The 15,602-nt window shown below is 42.8% G+C and overlaps 1 protein-coding gene and 1 non-coding gene across 4 annotated transcripts in view; one reads left to right on the forward strand and one right to left on the reverse strand.

Annotated features, from left to right (window-relative positions):
• The window catches only part of Nup93 (nucleoporin 93), a 103,551-nt gene that overhangs the window by 2,460 nt on the left and 85,489 nt on the right, over nt 1-15,602 (forward strand). For 2 of the 3 annotated variants that reach the window (XM_031340903.1, XM_031340904.1), the window contains exons 2-3: nt 11,817-11,896; nt 14,257-14,448. In XM_031340903.1, the coding sequence (XP_031196763.1) occupies nt 14,270-14,448 (179 nt within the window). In that variant the 5' untranslated portion in view covers nt 11,817-11,896; nt 14,257-14,269. The remainder of the gene's footprint in view (nt 1-11,816; nt 11,897-14,256; nt 14,449-15,602) is intronic. The other variant, XM_031340902.1, reaches the window with a different exon arrangement.
• Nucleotides 4,978-5,083, reverse strand: LOC116071560. Its single transcript, XR_004110971.1, has one exon. It is a non-coding gene; the product is annotated as a U6 spliceosomal RNA (small nuclear RNA).

Below are 15,602 nucleotides of genomic sequence, written 5' to 3' on the forward strand. Positions count from 1 at the left end.
AGCATGGTCTACAGAGTGAGTTCCAGGACAGCCAGGGCTATACAGAGAAACCCTGTCTCGAAAAACCAGAGTGTGAAGAGAGGAAACGGCAAGGCTTCCTATGGATTGGAGAACTGTTGGTACTGCTGGGGAAGGTGATAAGAGTTGAAGGTGGTGCGTGGCCCTGGCTTTTCTACAGAGCACCTCATGCAACCATGTCACAACCTGAGATTGAGGGTGCGCCTGATGGGTCTAAAGTGGGAGGTATTTTGGAATGGCTACTTTGGCCACAGGGAGACTGGGTTAGAAGAAACGGGAAATTTTAGGCTATTGAAGTAATCGGGAGGAAGGCATGAGGGTCAGAGCGGAGGGGAAAGGTGAAGGTGTGTCTTGTCATGAGGTATGAGAAGTAAACTTGGAGATAGGCTGGTCTCAGGGGAGGAGGGAGCCAGATGATTTCTGGTTAAATTGACTGTTATGGGGACCCAAGATGAGTAACTAAGAATTGTTGCTGGCACCCACAGATCAGTCAGGAGTAGCTATCAGATAGACAACTAGAAATAATTGGTTTGTAGAAAGAATTAGACAGAATTTAGAGATGCAGCAGTCTTTTTTTCCCTTATATTTTATGGCCTTTTATAGCTATCCTGTTTCAAATAACCTAAAGCTTGAACTGTTTTGTAGCTTTACACTTTGTGTGTGTTTGATGTATGCATGTGTGTGTAGGGGGCAGGTGAGATACAGGCCCGTTTGTGTTTGTGGATGTCAGAGGTCAGGAGACTTGAGGTTGATGTTGGGTGTTTTTATCAGTTTTTGAGACAGCAACTCTCACTGAACCTGGATCCTACCTATTGGCTAGGCTGGCTTGCTGATGAGTCACCCAGGGTCTAAGAGTCTCTGTTCATCCCTCCCTCAGTGCTGGTGGCAGATCGATGCCACCACATTCAGCTTTATACATGGGTACTAGGGGTTCAAACTCACATCCTCATGCTTGTGCTGCACACACTTTTCCCAGTCAGCTGTCTCCTGTTTGTAAAGTCTAAAGGCCACTTTACACCTACTCCACCACTACACTCAAACAGTAGCTTAATCTGACTCCAGTCGTAGTTGCTGATTACCAAAAAACCTCAAACAGTGCTGGAAATGTCTTTTCTTAATTCCTGTGCTGACCTGTAAGGTTGACTAAAGGAATAACCTCATCCCCTCTCTCCAGTAATTTCCAAGTGTCCTTGGTGTATTAGTTACTTCATTGCACTAGGAATTCATGCTGTAAAAAAAACAACCAACCAACCAAACAAAAAACACGACAAGCTTGCCAGACTCAAGGATACTGTTAGAAGACAGATGATGGATTAATACATACGTAGCCATGTGCCTGGTTTTGACATGCACTTCTCAGGGGATAAACTATAGAAATAGTGGTACACCTTCTGGTGGAATGTCTTAGTAGCATCTTCAGAAAGGAGACCCGTGAGTAGAGACCTGAATCGATTAGGGGATAGGCTCTGTAGACGCAGAGGAAGCGGTTACTGCAGAAGCCAGTGGCAGCTATGAGTTTGGCATATTTGAAGAACCAACAGGAGGCCATATGGCTGAAGAACATAGTCATGGGAAGAATGGGAGCAGAAGAGCAGGGGTTGATTCATGGACAGATGATGGAGATCTCAGCACGTACAGATCTATACATGCTATAGGACCACCTGCTCCAGCTTTCTGGGTACTTGGGATTACAGGCAGGCAATTACCATCACACTGGCCTGGACTTGCGTTTACAGATAATGGGAACTATTGAAGGCTTAGTTCCCCCCTCCCCCATATAGATATTTAGTTATATTTTAGTTCTGAAAACTAAAGCTAGGCCCTTGAGCATACTAGGCAAACACTGTACCACTGAACTGCATCCCTAGTCCTGGTTTTCAGGGACTAATTCCCACTATTAGACAGAGACAGAGAACATACGAGTAGCAGAGGAGTCAGTATAGGAACAGAGAGACCAGCCTAGAGGCTACTGTGATCTTGGATGAGGCATGCGTAAGTGGCTTGGAGTAGGGTGGTAGTGGTAGATAAACAGAAGTGGATTCATTTAGGTATTTATGTATTTTAAGAATAAATTAACTCATAGCAGGTATCATGACAGGCACTTGAGCGGGGGAGCAGGGAACCAGGAGGGGCTTCTCACTAGGCTCAACCCCTTAAAGGTCCTATCACCTCAGAACATTGGCACTTTGGAGCCAAAGCTCCTAGCCCAATGAAGTCTTGGGTAGCAAGTAAATCATAGTATTAGGTTGTGACTTGAGTTGGCCTTAATGCTGTTTATTTACTCAGTGGTTGCAATGTGGCAGGGGAGGGAGGTATAGTTACTCAAAGTGTTCAAAGATGGGTCACAGAGGGAGTAATTATCTTGCTCAGAGTCTCACAATGCCAGGATGAAATAGCTGTTAGGAGCTGGGTGGGTGTTTTCATTTGGGAAAAATGTAACTAGAACCCTGGGCAGGGCATGTACAGGGGTAGTTGTGGATGGTAAATCTGGTGACCAGCAAATCAGAAGCAGTGTCACTGGTATCCTTGGGAGTTGGGCCCAAGGGGTTTTTAGTAAGAGCATCATATGGAAAATGATGTGAGAAAAAAGAATAGGTTGACAGACAGTGGCTAGAGGGACACGGACTACACCTATGTATAGTGTATAGATGACACCTATGTAGATGGTATGTAGACTACACCTATGTATAGTATATAGACTACACCTATGTAAAGTATGTAGACTACACCTATGTAGATAGTATGTAGACTACACCTATGTAAAACATATAGACTATACCTATGTATAGTATATAAACTATACCTATGTGTAGTATATAGACTACACCTATGTAGATAGTATGTAGGCTACACCTTTGTAGATAGTATGTAGACTACACCTATGTAAAACATATAGACTATACCTATGTATAGTATATAGACTATACCTATGTATAGTATATAGACTATACCTATGTAGATAGTATGTAGACTACACCTATGTAGATAGTATGTAGACTACACCTATGTAAAACATATAGACTAAACCTATGTATAGTATATAGACTATACCTATGTATAGTCTATAGACTATACCTATGTAGATAGTATGTAGACTACACCTATGTAGATAGTATGTAGACTACACCTATGTAAAACATATAGACTAAACCTATGTATAGTATATAGACTAAACCTATGTATAGTATATAGACTATACCTATGTATAGTCTATAGACTACACCTATGTAGATAGTATGTAGGCTACACCTATGTAGATAGTATGTAGACTACACCTATGTATAGTATGTAGACTACACCAATGTAAAGTATATAGGCTACACCTCAGGTACAAGGGGAGAAACAACTCCATCCTGCAGGTAGTCTTCTGACTTCCACACTCACACTAACACACACCCTTCCCTGCAAATGAAGTATTAAGTTATTGGTATTACAGTGTCGGAGTTAACAGAGTGAGGAATACTCGTGAGGTAACAATCCAAGGTCAAGTGCAGATAAAGAGGAAAAGTGTGAGTTAGAACCTGAGAGGCAGAAACCTGGCCACCCGGAAGTGGACAGGGTAGCTGGCAGTGGTGCTTAGAAAACTACACTCTGACAAATAGTAGGTTGACAGTGATGAGGGGGCTACACTGTCAGAGCCTGAATCCCAACCCAGGCTGGAGCTTGAGTGCAGGGGACAGGCGTGGATGTGAGGGTCATTGAGAATTACTTAGGGACACTGAGCAGGGGTGAAATAGGCAATTTAGAGCTACCATAACAGAAGATTGAGTGGTTTATATAGGAATTTGAGCTGGCTTTGGTGCTTGCAATCCCAGCATTCTGGAGGCAGAGGCAGGATTGTGATTTCAAGGAAGGCCATTTAGCTACATAAAAAATTGTTTGTCAGAACAAAACAAAACATAATATACAAACAGGAAAAAAACAAAACAGCACAACTCTCCCTCCTGAAATTTCTTATCTTAACTGCTTTGAAAATTGGAATTTTGTTAATGGCTACTATCTTGCTCTTTCTGTGTGCTCGTGGTTTCCTTGACATATGCCGCAGGATAGAGGAGATAAGGAGCTCTCTAGCATGATTTCATAGAATGCTACTGAGTGCATATTCAGAACTCTCACCATTTATCACTTTATTTCAAACTTACTGCCTCCCAAAGGCCTCATTTTCTTCTGCCATTCCTTTGTTGGACAGGACTTCAAACGAATTTTGAAGGGCCACAGTTGAGTCCACAGGACCCAGAAAGGTGCATTATGCTCACTCTGAGTCAGTACTCCCTCTGAGCTCCTAGTGCTAGCCAGTATTCTGGTTTCTAGCAGCATAGATTAGTTTTTCTTGTTTTTAAATAGATTCTCGCAGCTTGCCCCCCTTCATTTTGAGTCTAGGCTATAGTTTGATCTTTTCTATTGCTGTATGATATACTAGAGTATGCATACTACCTTAAAGATAATTTTGTATATATTTGTGATTTTTAAATTTTTGAGGGGAAAAGGATCCTGTATTGGTGTTTGGGTCTAGTAAAATCTATATTGCTTTCCTGATATTTTTCCAGGGGCTCATAGTGTCTTTAATGGTGTGTACCTTTAAAATGTACTGTGCTGAATGGCTTTATGTCAGTTTGACATTGCTGGAGTCATTGAGAGGATAGAAACTCAATTAAGAAAATGCTTCCATAAGATCAGCCATAGGAAAGGCTGTAGAGCGTTTTCTCTCTCCCTCTCTCTCTTTCTTTAAAAAAATATTGTTTTTAATTATGTATACAAAGGGGGGGTATGGACACTTGAATGCAAGTGCCCACAGAGTCTGAGGTGTCAGATCCCCCCCGGAGATGGGGGTTACAGACAGTTGTATGCCACCTGATGTGGATGCTGAGAGTTGAACTCAGGTTCTCAGGAAAAGCAGCATGTACTCTTGACCACTGAGCCAGTCCCTCCAGCTCCCAGGTCTTTTCTTTTTTTTTTTTTTTAAATATGGAACACTTCACTAATTTGCGTGTCATCCTTGCGCAGGGGCCATGCTAATCTTCTCTGTATCGTTCCAATTTTAGTATATGTGCTGCTGAAGCAACACCCCAGGCCTTTTCTTAATTAGTGATTGATGTGGTGTGTGGGCCCAGCCCATTGTTGGTGGTGGCTAGTGGTCATGGTTTTTATAAGAAATCTGGGTGAGCAAGCTGTGGGAAGCAAGCCAGTAAGCAGCCCTCTTTCATCTGCATCAGCTCCTGCCTCCAGGTTCCTACCCAGCTTGAGTTCCTGTCCTGACTTTCTTGGATGGGGAACATCCATGTTGGATGGTGTTGACGCATACACCGAGTAAGTCTTTGTTTCACCACAGCAGTAGTAACCCTAGCTCAGACGCCTTTCTTGGTTTACAGAAGAGTTTTTCAGCTTAGAAACTATTCATATTTTGGATCAACTAATTCTTTGTTGAAGGTTATGCCGTGTGTTGTAGGATATTTAGCAGAAACCATGGCTTCTACTCTCCACACAGCAATAATGTGTATCTTCTGTTCCAAATTGTTATGTCCAAGAGTATCTTACAATATTGACACACTTGGCCCCAAGGAGGCAAAGTCACCCCTAGTTTAGAACCAGAACTTAGAGAAAAGATTCAGAGTCAGAGCCTTTTACACTGCTTGGTGGCCTGTCTATCTATGCCAGCTACAAGATGGAGCCTGTCTTATTCCTAGGTAAAGAGTCGCCTCTAAAGACTTGCTCCTTCTGAGGAGTTTGAAGACAGATGTGTTTGGACAAGCCCTTAGAAATCATCATGGAGTCGGGCAGTGGTGGCGCAAACCTTTAATCCCAGCACTTGGGATGCAGAGGCAGAGGCAGGCAGATTTCTGAGTTTGAGGCCAGCCTGGTCTACAGAGTGAGTTCCAGGACAGCCAGAGCTACACAGAGAAGCCTTGTCTCGAAAAAAAAACAAAACAAAATAACAACAAAAAAAGAAATCACCATGGAAGGACATTTGCAGTCACAGGATGAGGGGATAGGGTAGGGATGGAGGTGGAGCTTCTTGGGTCCTCTCTTGGTTTCTGTTTCTAGCTAGGACTTCTGCTCTGGGACAGCCCAGAGTTCACCAGAAAGTTCCTTATGTAGATCATTTGTGGTTCTGTGTGCTGCTAGGTTACTTCTCTTTGCTACCTGGAGATGAAATAGTGCAAGTGACATTTTTCAACACTACACATTCCCTTCTGCAGACACCGAGTCATCCTGGGCAGTTCTTAGGGAGATCCTTCTTTTCTGTGTGGGTGAATTGATTTTACTTCTCTGTTTCCCCAGAAGACTGTTAAGAATTTTGGTCAGGTCTCTCTTTTACTGTCTCATAGGACTATAAAGAATTACCCAACAACGTACTTTTTAAGTGTGAATGTACACGTATTCCTGTGTGTAAATGTAGGCATGCATATCATGGTAACATGCATGTTGGTCAGGATGTTCTCTCCTTGCACCATGGTTTCTGTTGTTTTTCTAATGACTATGCCAGGCTAGCTTCTGAGGGTTCTCCTGTCTCTGCCAGGCATTTTCCCTTAGGGGTGCTGGGATTATAGGTGCTTGTGCTATTGCAGACGTTCACACTATGCATCAAGTTTCTACTTGGGTTCTGGGTGCTCATGAACCACTATGTGGGTACTGAGGTCTTCTTAACTGTCGAAGGAGCTGTCCAGCACTTTTTTCTTTTTAACTGTTTACATTTTTAAACAGTTCTTTTTCTATGTGGATATGGTGGATATGGTGGATATGATGGCTCACATGTAATCCTAGCACTTTGGAGGCTGAGGCAAAAGATCACCTTGAATTCAACCCTTGATGGGCCACTTAATGAAGTCTAGACTAGCTTGGTTACAGAATGAATCAGATTCTGTGCAACAAAGAAACAGAACAAAAAATAAGAATACATTTTTTTGTTTCTTGTTTTTGTTGTTGCTTTTTATTTTTTTCCATACAAGGTTCTCTGTGTAGCCCTGGCTACCCTGGAATTCACTTTGTAGAGAGGCTGATCTTGAACTCAGAGATCTGCATGCTATATATCAATCCCGTGAGTGTGTGCAACTGACTTTATAGATAGGCTAGCTTTGAATTCAGGGATCCACCTAAATCTATCCCCTCTCTTGCATATTCTCTCTCTCTCTCTCTCTCTCTCTCTCTCTCTCTCTGTGTGTGTGTGTGTGTGTGAGCACGTGCATCTGCTTGATCCTGGGCCTCCACATGCTTAGGCAGAGGCTAGAGATCAATGCTAGGTGTCTTCCTCTTACTGCTTTCCATGTTATTTTTTGAGATTTTTGTCTCAACCTGGAGCTTGTCCACTTGGTGAAACTGACTGAGTGTGTGTATGTGTGTGGGTGGGAGGTGGAGCTACTTCCTTCCTGTAATCCTCTCATCTCTATTTCCCAGTGCTGGGGTTGCAGGTGTACACCAGTAAGCCTAGCTTTTCAGCTTGGTGCTGGAGATCCAAAATCAAGTCCACATATTCCTATAGCAGGTACATTCTTTATCAGTCAGTCAATTCCCTAGCCCCTAAATGTCTCTTTAACAATGAATGTTCACCTTGATATCCATCTGTGCACCAGGCACATACAGTACCCATGGAGGCCAGTAAGGGACTTGAGACAGCAAGTGATCTTAATCCCTGAACCATCTCAGCCCATATTAACCTTATATTTAAAAGTGCTAAGGAGGGATGGAGAGATGACTCAGTGGTTAGGAACACTGACTGCTCTTCCAGAGGTCCTGAGTTCAATTCCCAACAACCACGTGGTGGCTGACAACCATCTTCAGTGGGATCTGATGCCCTCTTCTGGTGTGTCTGAAGAAAGTGACAGTGTACTCACATACATAAAATAAATAAATAAATCTTTTTTAAAAAGGTGCTGAGGAGCTGGGTATGGTGGTTCACTCCTTTAATCCCAGGACTTGAGAGACTGAGGCAGGTGGATCTGTGTGAGTTTGAGGTCAGCTTGGTCTACAAAGTGAGTCCAGGACAGCTAGAGCTACACAGAAAAAAAAAAGTTGTCTCCAAAAAAAAAAAAAAAAGGCCAGGTGGTGGTGACGCACGCCTTTAATCCCAGCACTTGGGAGGCAGAGGCAGGTGGATTTCTGAGTTCCAGCCCAGCCTGGTCTACAAAGTGAGTTCTAGGACAACCAGGGCCATACAGAGAAACCCTGTCTTGAAAAAACAAAACAAACAAGCAAACAAATTGCTGAGGATTAAAACCAGGACATTGTGCTTGTTAGTTAGGGAGTTGCATCCCCAACTTTTCTTTTAGATTTTTTTGAAAGCAGACATACTCGTTTGCTTGCGTGTTATCTATGGCTGCTGTCAAACTATAATGGCTATACTGAGTTTTGACAGTCTGGCCTAAAGCTTAAAATAGTCATTGCCTTTGCCTTGCTCCCAGGAGACAGACAGGCCTGAGGAGCTGCCTCCGAGGCCTTTCATGCTTCCCTTTGATTCTCAGGTTTTGAGGCTCTGAAGACTCTGGTCTCTGGAAAGTGTTCTGAGTAACAGATTTGAAACCAGAAAACCACAGAGTTGTAGCCATGTCTGGAATGACCCAGTGGTCATTTTTGCTTTTGAGAAAGTGTGCCATGTATAGTCCAGGTTGGCCTCAAACTGTAGCTATATTAGTTACTTTTCTAGCTGCTGGGATAAAATGCTATGACAGAAGCAATGTACGGGGAGAAGGTGTATTTTGGCACAAAGCTTGATGGTCCATGGCAGGGAAGGCATGATGGCAGGAACCTGAGGGCCTGGCATCTGCTGTCAGGAAGAGTAACGAACACTTACACTACGCTGGTTTTCTCCTTTTTATTTAGAGCAAGGTCTCAGTCCGTAGAAATGTACCACTCATATTTAGGTCGGATCTTCCTACTTAATCAACCCAGTGCAGGTAGTTCTTCACTGCCATGCCCAGACATTAACCTAATCTAGATGATCCCTCACCGTGTGTTTCCAGAAACTCGAATCCTAGATGACCGTACATCCTTTCAAGTTGATAATCAGTAGCCAAGAGTGCTTTTGAATTCCTTATCCAGCTGTCTCCAGATGCTTGGATTATAGGCATGTACTCTAGGCAGGAGTAGTCTTTAAAGAACTTAGTGAACCTCCAGTTTGGAAGTTGTCACAAGGCCTGTTAAGTAAAAAGAATTCTACTTGTGAATGGTACTTAAAAGCAAAAGGAGAGAAACCTATAAGCTAGTAGTACCAGGAACAAGCAGGAAAATTGTTAAGAGGCCACTTAGAATACTGAAGGGGCCATTTTATGAAGACACTGATTTAGAATGGTTTAGAAGTGCTCAGTAGTTGGAGTTTTTAGATATCTATTCTTTTCTGGCTTGATTGAATATTTAACATAGTTACTTTAAGAATGTGGAAATGACCATGTTTTCATAATTAAAACACATGCTTTAGCCCAGAGGTGGTGGCAATGATGGTGGTGGTGATGGCAGCTAACACCTACAGGATGAAAATTAAAGTGGTTTTTTCAAACCCAGCTAGCTCCCAAAATAATTGAGACAGAGACCTGTAGATTTATTCAACAAGCTTTAAGCACAATAACTGAGTAGATATTCCTAACCCTTTATGCTGTCTAGCTACTTCTCAGCCACTTGCCCTGAGTTACTTGCATTTAATCTCTCCATGACTTGCTCTGCTGTAGCTGTTTTCTTCATGGAGAACTCCCGTGGCAACTCCTCATGCACAACCTCATGACAACTGTCTTCCTCCCCAGCCTTGTGGCCCTCACCTGCCTCAAGGTGAACTCTTTGTACCTTGATCTTTTTACTTTGATCTTCTCCCTCGGACCCCTGGCTGGGATCGAATAGCCAGCTTTTCTATTTCTTCTGCCCAGTCATTAGCTATTCAATTTTTTTATTAATCAGAGATAATTGTGGAGCATTCTCTACACCACACTGATCTAGGAGATTCTTCAGTATTCTTGTGTCCTGACTGTAACTAAATCTCAAGGCACAGAAATCAGCATCTGAATGTAGAGTTCACAAGATCAACCCCCAATACAAGCCTTTAGTCCCAGCAGAGGCAGGTGGATCTCTTGAGTTCAAGGCCAACTTGGCCTACAGAATGAGTTTTAGGACAGTCAAAGCTACACAGAGAAACCCTGTCTCAAAAAACCAAAACCAAAAACCAAAAAAAAAAACAAAAAACCAAAAAAACCCAACCCTTCACATGTTTTAATAGCAACTGAACTGAAATTATCTGATATATTTTCACTATCTTTATAATGAGTTTATTTTACTATATATGCAACTGTAGGGATTGTTTTTGTTAATTTTCTGTTTGTTGTAACCAATTAACCTGGCAAGAAATAATCTAAAGGAGAAAGAATTCATCCTGTGTCCTGGCTAGTTTTATGGTAGTTTGCCACAAGCTTGAGTCATCAGAGGGGAAGGAAATGTTTCCATAGGATCAAGCAATAAGGTGTTTTCTTAATTAGTGATTGATAGGAGAGGACCCATTCCATTGTGGGTGGTGCCACCCCTGGGCTGGTTGTTTAGGTTCTGTAGGAAGCAGGCTGAGTAAACCATAAAGAGCAAAAGCACCCTTCCATGCCTCTGTATCAGCTCCTGCCTCCTAGTTCCTGCTTGGTTTGAGATCATGTCCTGGCTTCCTTCAGTGATGTACAGTGATCTGGAGTGTGAGCCAAACAAGCCCCTTCCTCCCCAACTTGCTTCTGGTCATGGTGTGTCATCATAGCAGTAGAAACCCCAGCTAAGGTGTTGGCTCTCATTGAAAGCACCGCACTCTGTATCAGGGAAGGCCTGGTTACAGGAGCATTGCGGCCACAGCCGGGATATGTGCGCATACGAGTGAAGCTGGATGGTAAACCTCAAGGCTTGGTCCTCAGTGAAGGTCTTCACCTGATGAAGGTGCACAGAGCTCCCTCACAAGTGCCACCAACCAGGGACCAAGTATTCAAACACCTGAGCCTTTATTGGAAGCATTTCACATTCAAACCACAAGTATTTACATCCACCTCATTTGAGAATGTTAATGTGCCCCCTGAGGGACATACGCAGTTTAGACATTGAATGACAGGTGAATGCAAAGCAGCATGAAGAAACAGAAGAAACTCTGGACATCAGTTATTTTCTTTAATTTTCTCATCATGTACCAACCCACCAGCACCTCTAACTCTCAAGGTTCAAAGAATATATTCCAAAGATCTGAGAGGGGATACCAGGGAACTCCAGTCTTTTGAGTTCAAGAGTAGTGCAAAGCACTTTTCATTTTTTATTATTAAAGTAAGCAGAGCAGGAGGTGACATTTACAGTTAGCTTAAACAAATACAAGAGCCATGGGGGAATACCCCTGGTGTTATGTCTTACCATCTTTGGCCATGTGAAAAAAGCCAAGAATATTTCTCTAAGGCCTTTGCCTTTCCCAAAGAGATAATGTGGACATGCCAGGGTAGATTGTTTTTAAGTGCATTTATTTATCATAGTTTGTGTAATTTTTTTTAAGACGACTACCTTCTGTGAAGAACATTCTGCACTGTAGCTCATCCATAGTTCACAGTAAGTTTAGAGCTTTTTTTTTTTTTTTTTTAACAAAGGTTCCCAAATATATTCTAAGTGGGGGAAGAGATCTATATCATGGGATCATCCCAGTAAGAACATCATTTTTTTCTTTTTTGAGATGGAGTCTTACTGTAACCCTGGTGGCCTAGAACTCACTCAGTCACAAACTCACAGAGACCTGCCCGTATCAGTCTTAGGAGTTCTGGGCTTTAAAGGTACATGCCACAAAACTCAATTTTTTTTTTTTTTTTTTTTTTTTGTAGATAAGAGTCATACTAAGTAGGAGCCTACTCTGGCATTGGACTCTCAATCCTGCCTTAGCCTCCCAAGTGCTGGATTACAGGTATACCTTGCCACTTTAGTCCTGCCCATGTTAATTTTAGTAGCTTTAATGATCTGTCTGTCAGTCTGTCCATCCATCCATTCATCCATCTATAGTTTTTGTTGTTGTTGTTGTTGTTTTTGTCTTTTGTTTGTTTGTTTGTTTTTTGTTTTGAAACAGGGTTTCTCTGTAGCCCTGGCTGTTCTGGAACTCACTCTGTAGACCAGGCTGGCATCAGGGATCCACCTGCCTCTGCCTTCTGAGTGCTGAGACTAAAGGCTTGTGCCACCATACCTGGCACAATTTATTTATTTGATTTATGTATATATGTGTGTATCTGTGTTTGTTTGTGTGTGTGTGCACGCACACATGTGGGCCAGAAGAGGGTGTCAGATTTCCTGGAGCTGGAGTTACAGGCAGTTGTTAGCTGCCCAACATAAATGCTGGGAACCAAACTCCGATCCTCTACAAGAACAGTAAGTTCTCTTACAGAGCTGTCTCTCCAGTCCCACATGTTAACCTTTGAGACTAGCATCTTATAGCATAGCCTCAAAGGCAGTTAGAAGTTCAGCTGAAACTGGGGAGGAGTGCTCCAGTAGTAGAATGAAGTGAAAGGTTAATTTAGGGCAGGAATGTGCCTCTTCCCCTACAGTCAGCAAGGAAGCCCTGGGGGTGGACAGAGCCCAAGGAAGAGAGGAAGTCTGGGTAGTAGGGGGTAGGTAGAGCCCCACCTGGAGAGCACCACTGTACCAGAGGTTTAAGCCTAAGGATAGTATCTGAATTTAAAAGGATCACTGCTTGCTGGGTTGGGAATTGACTGGAGCAGGCAGGGACTGGAGAATGTTAGCTCTGCCATCCTCATTCTCCCACAAGCAATGGCAGTCAGGTACAGCCTGAATATATTGGATTTAAAATGTATATATAATTTTCTAGGAACTTTAGTTTTAAAACTTACAGTATGTTTTACCTGTATATGTGTCTGTGCACCACATGCATTCAGTGCCCTCAGGCCAGAAGATCAAATCAGATCTCCTGCAACTGGAGTTATAGTTGGTTATGAGCTGACATATAGATGCTGGGAATTAAACCCAGGTCCTCTGTAAGAGCAGTCAATGCTCTTAACCACTGAACCATCTGCCTCTCCAACACCTGATATATTTTTTTAAATACTTATTTAAACAGTATGTGTATGTGTATGTGTGCTTGTATGTATGTGTGGAGTCATGCCATATCACATGTGGAGGTCAGAGGAAAACTTGACAGAGTTGGTTTTGGAGTCAGTTTTCTTTCCATCATACCGGCCTCAGGAATTGAGTGCTGGTCACAATAGCAAATCTTCCCTCACGAGTTCAGCCATCTTCTCAAGCTACAGCACTTTTGAATCAGTTGTTAGAGAAACAGGTGGCCTATTAATTATGTTCATGGTCTAAAAGATAGGTGTTACTTATATAAATATAATTATCATTAGTAGTTGCATTAACAAGTTAGATGTCATATGTAATGAGACCATCAGTAACTTATAAGACTGTGTAAATGGAGTCCAGGGTGTGAATAATAAAAATGAATGTCTTCTATGTTCAAGAAGACATGGTTGTGTTAGAATAAAGTGAGACTGGGTTTAGTTAGAAGATACTTAGTGTTCCTCTGATCTTAGTTCAGCCAGATCACCACAGGGCATATGCTGAGCACATAACTGAGTTCTGCAGTCTAGAGTTACCATGAAAATCGTAGTGGAAGGCCTTAGGCTGCAGCACACTGCCTTCATCTTCTTTTCTTTGGGGTGTGGCATATTTCAAGACAGGGTCTCACTGTGTAATCCTGGCTGTCCTGGATCTCATTCTATTGACCAGGCTAACCTCAAACAGAGATCCTCCTGCCTTTGCCTCCGGAATGTTGGGATTCAAGGCATGTACCATCATGGCCCCACAGCAATCACTTCTTAATGGGGGCATTCTTCTGGTGGAGTGGCGGTGATGCCCTTTTCTCTCAGGATAAATGAGGAGAGATTGGAGGTATAGAGGGATGTTCTTTAGGCTAATTGGAGCTTGCCACAATGGCTTTCATTTCCTTATCTGTGTTGGGTCTGCAGGGAAAGGCAGGAATTCTAGCCTGTGGCTTAATATGTTTGCATTTGTTCTGGTGGTGAAATCAGTCTTGGGACAGTCAATATTCACAGAAATGATCTGTTCATAGTCTGACTTGTTTTCTCTGTCAGGCCTGTTCTTGGGCTATATTCAGGAATAAATTCTGCTTGTTGATGAACTGTCCCCCCCTTCGGTTTACAAAAAGTCCTGGAGTTTTATTATCATGTAACAGATTGAAGCAGAGATGAAGCCTCCCTCCCCCTTGACTTGGGTTTTTTTTTTTTTTCTTTCATGTAGCATCGCATCTCCAATGGATACTGAGGGGTTTGGTGAGCTTCTTCAGCAAGCTGAACAGCTTGCTGCTGAGACTGAAGGCATCTCTGAGCTTCCACATGTAGAACGAAATTTACAGGAGATCCAGCAAGCTGGTGAGCGCTTGCGTTCCCGTACCCTCACACGCACATCCCAGGAGACAGCAGATGTCAAGGCGTGAGTACTGGTGGGCAAGTGCCGTTGGACTGGGTAGTTTGGGGGCAGATCAGTTTCTTCTATCAGTTTGGGCAGTCACAAGCCAGATAGTCAGGACCTCAGAGTTATAAATAGATCAGCAAACCTTGCATTGTTTCGGTGCCTCTCTAGGTTTTTAGAGTTCCAGTCTATTTGTCTGCCCAAGCTAAGAACCCATATCATAGGATGGGGGAGTTCTGTTCTGTAGCTCCTGCTTAGGTTTGTGGGCTATTGAGTCATAAATGGCCCTTGTAAGTGTGTTAGTAGATATGGGTCATGCGCGTAAGTGCTACCCAAAGCCAGAAAGCACTCAGCAGTGAACAGAGTTTTTAAGGGTAATTGGAAAAAATTGATGAATGGTCAGTAAGGAGAAGCCATCCAAGTGAGGAGTGATTCTGTCTGCTTATTGTCAGTGACCCCAGAGACTGCCTCTGAAAAGCCTGGAAATGCAGTGCTCTCTGGCTGATTGTAGAAACAGGAAGATGGGTGAGCCTCAGGAGAACAAGGCTTTGTGGAAAAACGCTGATTAACAGGGTCATACAGCCTTAGCAGGATCCTTACAGAGGATCTTGGTGGGGTAAAACACAACCCAACAAAAAAATCAAAACCAAACTGCTTTCTGTGAAAAATATAATCGAGTGGCTATTTACCGTGTATCAGAAACCTCCTTACACATTAAGTCTTTGCTTCATCATCAGAGCCAGCATCAAGACAGTGATCCATATATTCTAATTGAAGAGCACAGGTTCAGAGAGGGGCTGGTGGTACCTTTTTTAGATTGTACAGCAGGTGAGTGCTGAGCCAAGATTCAAACCCAGTAAGGCTGACTCCAGCACTCATGTTCCTATATCTTTGGAAGGGTCCTGGAGAAAGAGAGGTGAAAGGAGTTCTGCTACTGAGATTTTGTTGGGTCCAGAAAGTCACTAGGATTCTGTGTAATTCAGGAAAATGTCCAGCTAGTCTTTATTCTGTGAACTTGAGAAAGACTGATGATAATCTGAGGCATTGTCTGTTTTAGGAACTCGGTAAATATCGAAGTAGTGGGGAGGCTGCTTTCCATTTCTAAGTGATTGTGAAAACTGAGTGTTTAGTTGCTCTATGCAGTCAATAGTATGCTGTGGACAACCCTTGGTTGT

The sequence above is a fragment of the Mastomys coucha genome, unplaced genomic scaffold (genome assembly GCF_008632895.1).
Source record: "Mastomys coucha isolate ucsf_1 unplaced genomic scaffold, UCSF_Mcou_1 pScaffold22, whole genome shotgun sequence".
NCBI lineage: Eukaryota > Metazoa > Chordata > Mammalia > Rodentia > Muridae > Mastomys > Mastomys coucha.